This window comes from Helianthus annuus, chromosome 7, assembly GCF_002127325.2.
Source record: "Helianthus annuus cultivar XRQ/B chromosome 7, HanXRQr2.0-SUNRISE, whole genome shotgun sequence".
Classification (NCBI taxonomy): Eukaryota; Viridiplantae; Streptophyta; class Magnoliopsida; order Asterales; family Asteraceae; genus Helianthus; species Helianthus annuus.
This window is the reverse complement of record NC_035439.2, coordinates 96,513,635-96,519,479: the sequence shown is the minus strand read 5'-3', so window position 1 is coordinate 96,519,479 and position 5,845 is coordinate 96,513,635. Positions and strand designations below refer to the sequence as shown.

Sequence of the window (5,845 nt, the reverse complement as noted above, 5' to 3'; positions counted from 1 at the left end):
AATTTACTAAAACTCTTTCATTTTAACAGTGATAACTTATTACTAGAAAACTTAAAAGAGTCACGAAATCCTATCAATACACTGCCAATCAATAAGATAAGATAACATACAACTTGCGAGAGTTTGCGTTGAAGTGACTTGTGGCAACAATATATGGTTTCCATAGCCTTAAACCAGTTGACTAAATCTCTATCATAAGAACCTAAACAACAAGTTGAAAAATGTTGTTTTGCTTTATGCTTAAATGCCCCATTATTTAAAGATGCAATCCATTGTATCTAGTCAAAATGCCTTCCAGCCAATTCACCATAGATTCTTTTCAAAGTCCAAAAATAGATATAGAACTTTTCATTTCATTTTCTTCCAAAACTAAAGCATATATCACATTATTAGCATATTGCATGTAGATTACAGTTCTATATAATAAAAGAACAAAACATTATGCTAGATTTTACAATCTAAAAGCCATCAAAACACTAATTACTGGTTGATGAAAGCCCTAAGGTGAGTAATCATCTCGTGGGTTCGGGTCTGAGCAAGTTGATAATTATATAAAACTTGAAACGCGTGTCCAACGTCTTTGTAGACGACAGATTGCACTGGTGCACCCGTCCTAGCTAGGGCAGACGTGAATTCTAAGTTTCTATCTTTCAATATGTCCAACTCAGCCACACAAACCAACGTCTTGAAAAGCCGCATGTCACTCAATCTCGGTGCACCCCTTGCAAGAGGGTTGCACCATGGGTTGTCTCGCGTAAACCCTACTGGGAGCGCGAGCCGCCAATATGTATCAGAAGCTGATAGTGTCAGCGCCGAGTTAACGGGTTGTGTACAATGCTTCTCGGACATAGTTCTTGCCTCTCCCCCAAAAAATGGTTGGATCAGAATAATTCCCTTGGGTGACAAGACCGGCCTAGACACTAGCCGTGACGCGACATGGTACGCAATATTTGCACCAGCACTATCACCGGCTAAATATACTTTTGAATAATCGCACCCTTTAAGCTCATTAACCGTTCCCTTCAAACCCTCTTGTTTTAGCCACATAATGACATTGAACCCATCATCATAGGCTGCTGGGAGCCGGTTCTCAGGGGCTAACCGGTAGTTAACCGATACAACGACACAACACGCCTCCCGGGCAAGATTTAACAAAAAGTCATGGTAACAAGCCCACGAAGCGGATCCAACACAAAACCCCCCTCCATGAAAGTAAACCACCACCGGCCTTTTGGATGAAAACTGTTTGTAATTGCTCGGGGCATACACCCGGGCCCACAAGCTAGTAAACTTGTCTATCGTAACATCCGTGGCTGTAACCTCGAGCCCTGAGGGGACCATGCAAGACGCATGAGCTATAGCTAGAGGTCTCTCGACGTAGCCACCTTTGTGAACCCGAATCAACCCACTGATCTCCTCAACCACTGAACCATTTAACGGTTGGCGAAAAGAAGTTGACCGTTGACTTAACGATATTGTAGCCATTTGACAAGTGAAAACCAAACTAGTTGCAGTTGGTAGTTGGTTGTATGAAATGGGATCTAGAACTATATATACCACTTGGAAATCCTAAAAATGTTCGGTACATTTTGTTATCATGTTCTAAAATCATTGACTTTTGGTCAACCGTTCATTGTGAATCAAGATCTAGTAATAATCTTATCGAATATGAGCCCCCACCCACTTTGGTCAACTGGTCCAACTTCCACATCTACACGATATCTCGTTGGATCTTCATAAAAGTGACTGTCTCCAAAATAAATGCTACCCTAACATTTGGTTATGAGGTAGAGTCACTAATTATATTAAACTAGTTTTTTTTTGACGCCCCATGTTGCGGCAAAACTGAACAAATGATAAGGTAAACAAACGTGATTTAAAAATAAAGCATGTTGTTTAGAAAGCCAGAACGGTTTAGTTTATCACATACCGTTTTATGATACCAAATAAATACTTTATTTTAAGTACAACTTCGCTTTTAACAAAACTTATAACGAAATGTCAGGGAAATTAAGTTTCTACAAAAAAAAGTTATAAACGTAAATTATTAAAGAAGTATAAAATTAATCGGTAAATTAATATATGTTCTAAAAAAGAAAAAAAAAGAATTATTAAAAAATGATAAAGGAAATATATAGTTTTAAAAACGAAAAAAAAATAAAAATATATTATTAAAAGTATATATTATATGTATTTTGTTACAATAAACTATAATAATATATTAATAAAAAATAATAAAAACCTATCTATTATTATAAAAATAAAATTACCATTCATCATCCTTCGTCAACAATATATACATATATAATATATAATATGATGGCAAAAACAGTATACATACGTGTCTTTTAAAAATGTTAAGTATGCATCTTTTGTTCTTTGATAACTTGGTACTTTTTTATTGAAACAAAGTAAAAATATATAAAAATAAAAATTGTATCGTAACAAACAATACCAAATAAATACTCTATTTTGAATACAACTTCATTTTTAACAATGCTTATATCTGAATGTCTACGGGGAAAATAAGTACAACTGTGTTCTTAAATTTTTTTGATAAAAAAAATTAACGTACAAAAGTTATTAAAGAAATATTAAATTACTTGATTAAGGCAATATCATTTAAAAAAAAGAAAAAAAAAGAATTATGAAAAATGAAAGGTAAATGAGAAAAGTAAATATGGTTTTAAAAAAGAGAAAAAATATGTTAAAAGTAGACATAATAATAAAGTATTGTAATATTAAAATATTAAAAAAAAACTACGCATTATTATAAATTTAAAATTACCATTCATCATTGTTCAACAACAATATATACAAGTAAACCAGTTTTTTTATATCGTGCGTTGTGGCGAAACCGAGCAAATGATAATTTAAAACAAACGTGATTTGAAAATAAAGCATGTTGTTTAGATTGTCAAACCATTAGAACGATTCAGTTTATCATCGTACCGTTTTATGATATCAAATAAATACTTCATTTTGAGTATAACCTCGTTTTAACAAAACTTATAACGGAATATTAGGGAAAGAAATCAAGCACAACTACGTACTTAAGTTTTTAGAAAAAAAAAAGTTATAAACGTAACTTATTAAAGAAGTATCAAATTAATCGATAAATTAATATATATTTAAAAAAAAGAAAAAAAAACAATTATTGGAAAAAAGGTAAGGAAATATATATTTAAAAAAGGAAAATATGTTATGAAAAGTAAATATAATAATAAACTATTATAATATATTAAATAATAAAATAATAAAAACTATATATTTTTATAAAAATAAAATTACTATTCATCATCCTTCGAAAATCAATATATATAATATAATATATATAACATTATAAACTATAAATTAGCAACTATATGTTGCTTTATGATATCTATATATATATATATATATATATATATATATATAACATTATAAACTATAAATTAGCAACTATATGTTGCTTTATGAACTTGTACCTCATGTATTTAAAAAAACATTGATTTTTCATTTCTAACCCAATTCTTTTCGTCTTTTTGCAATTTAATCTTAACACTTTTTTATTTTCATCTTTGGCCCCTCATAATTTTCATCTTTTACAAGTTATTTGTTTTACGTTTCGTTCTAAATTTTGCAAGACACGCCGCAACGTGCGTGTGGGGTTCACCATTTTTTGGTATATCTTTTCCTATTTGACAGGCCCGTCATAACACGTTTATTTTTCCCCGTTTAACTTAGTTATTCTTTTCTACGCTTTATGTTTCAATCTAATTCTTCGCATTAACGCACCGCAACGGGCGTGCGTGGTTCAACGATTTTATATCTGCTTTTCGTTTGGTGTTATTTTTCCTTTTTTATTTATTTTATTTTTACGAACTTTTCCAATGTTGGGGTCGCTAACAATGGTGTGGCGTTGGTGCCATTTGGCACGGTTTTACAAACGTTTTTAACCTATTAAGTTTTTTTACTAATATTTTGTTTCGAGTTGACCCCTATATACTTCCTTGACTTAAAAAGCTATTTTTACATGCATATTTTTATGTATTTGTCCGTATAAATATGATTTGCTCTACGCTTCAACGTAAACTTTTTCTGCAAAACAAGCCAGATCAAATATAATACGTTTTATTAAAAAAACATTTTTACGTGCATATTTTTATGTACTATAAATTTGAATTGGTTTACGTTTCGATTTGGGAGTGAGTCAGGACAAATATCATATGTATTCGTCCGTATTTTATGTATGTTTCGTAAATTTTGTTTCGAACCGTGTGAAGTCAAATTGTAGTTTCTTTTCTATGTATGAGTCGATCACAAATAAATTCTATTTACTTTACGTTTTGATCAAATCACAATTCTTATATAGGTTATATCGAGTTCAATCGAATACGTCAAGACGCATGTTTTTATAGCTAGTTTTATTTATTTATTATTACTATTGCTATTAGTTTGACTTTAATATCCTCGTTTAAATTAATTCTAATATTGTAAGGGTGGAAGAATTGCTTACTTCACTTGTCATACTTCCCCTAACATATCTCCTTCACGTTAGCGCTACATCAACTTTCCCCGTCATTTGCCTTTTATTTGCTACAACTTCACATATAGACAGGTGCGTTTTTACCTAACAAATTAAAAAAAAAAACAAACTAAAATTTTGATTCGTTAGCGGGATAAAGGGGCCCACCCCAACACATTGTGCGTCTTAGCAAGAGTGGCAAAACCACAACCCCATTTGTGCTTGCCACTTGTTGCCAAACTCAACCGAATGCTCGTGTAGATGGTTGCCGCCTTGTGCCGTAGACCATATGAGCCCATTCTGTCCACCTTAATATAGGGTGTTTTTGGTTAGGTTTTTTGATTATTAGAATGTAAAACTTTATTATTGAATTGGAATTTGAAAGTTTGAATTTGAGTTGATTCGAATAAATCAAACTATTAGAAAAAGGAAAAAAAAAAGTAAATACTGTATATAAATAAAATAAAAAGATATGTAGCTTTTTCATCAAAGCAATACACATTGTATATTATTCAAATATTCAGGTTGAATTGGTTCGAAAATCACATATTCAAATTCAAATTCAGGATTGTGATTGGATGCTATGCTGATTCGAAACAACAAATTCGTAATTCAAATTTGGTCGAGTTTGAATTTTGCTTTTTTAGAGTATGATTAATAATGAGCAGGAGTATTGCTCCATGAAGTAAAGGTCCACAAACAACATAAAGTGCATCACCACTAGCAACCAATAAGACCGTTTGAGAATCCCAGGCAAGCTAAAGGTGGTAGGGGCGCGTGCGGGGAGGCCATGCAGTGAGTGATGACTCCGTGTGGGCACACTGCCTGTCACAGCCCCCGATCCCTAGTTCCCGGGAACGGGCGGCCGTGAGCCAGTTTCGGTGGTATCACGTTTATTTATCCAAATTTGGCAGCGGAAATTTTCATCAGGACCGTAGTTAGGAAATATTTAATCAGAGTAAACCACCATGTTTTATAACGTTAAACACATGGGTAAAACCCAAGTTTTCATTACAAACTGATTTACAGGGATAAATCCCACTTTATTGAAATAAACGCTTTCTTTTATTTAGGTAACTTTTATAGCCACTTTTCCAAGCCTTCAGTGCTGTCCAGCTGGCTTCTAATTGGATTTCACATTGTGTTACCTGAAACACGTTTTAAAAAGGTTTTGTCAGTGGAAAATACTGGTGAGTGAATCCCAGTTTAATCAAGAAATGTTAATTTAATTTACACAGTATTGAGGGCGATTACAATGTTTATATCTACGTAATTACTCATTCAGTAGTGTCAAGTCTGACTAGAGGGTCATATTACACATTGGCTAACTCTTTGTCC

At 32.5% G+C, this 5,845-nt stretch overlaps 1 protein-coding gene across 1 annotated transcript; it reads right to left on the bottom strand.

The window, feature by feature from the left end:
- Nucleotides 1–337: 337 nt before the first annotated feature.
- Nucleotides 338–1,531, bottom strand: LOC110867885 (probable carboxylesterase 17). Its single transcript, XM_022116942.2, has one exon. The coding sequence runs from the start codon at nucleotides 1,483–1,485 to the stop codon at nucleotides 481–483; it is 1,005 nt and encodes a 334-aa protein (XP_021972634.1). The 5' UTR covers nucleotides 1,486–1,531; the 3' UTR covers nucleotides 338–480.
- Nucleotides 1,532–5,845: the final 4,314 nt, after the last annotated feature.

What these genes read in the sequence shown, in the direction of transcription:
- LOC110867885 (XM_022116942.2), bottom strand. Translation starts at nt 1,485, where the DNA reads ATGGCTACAATATCGTTAAGTCAACGGTCAACTTCTTTTCGCCAACCG.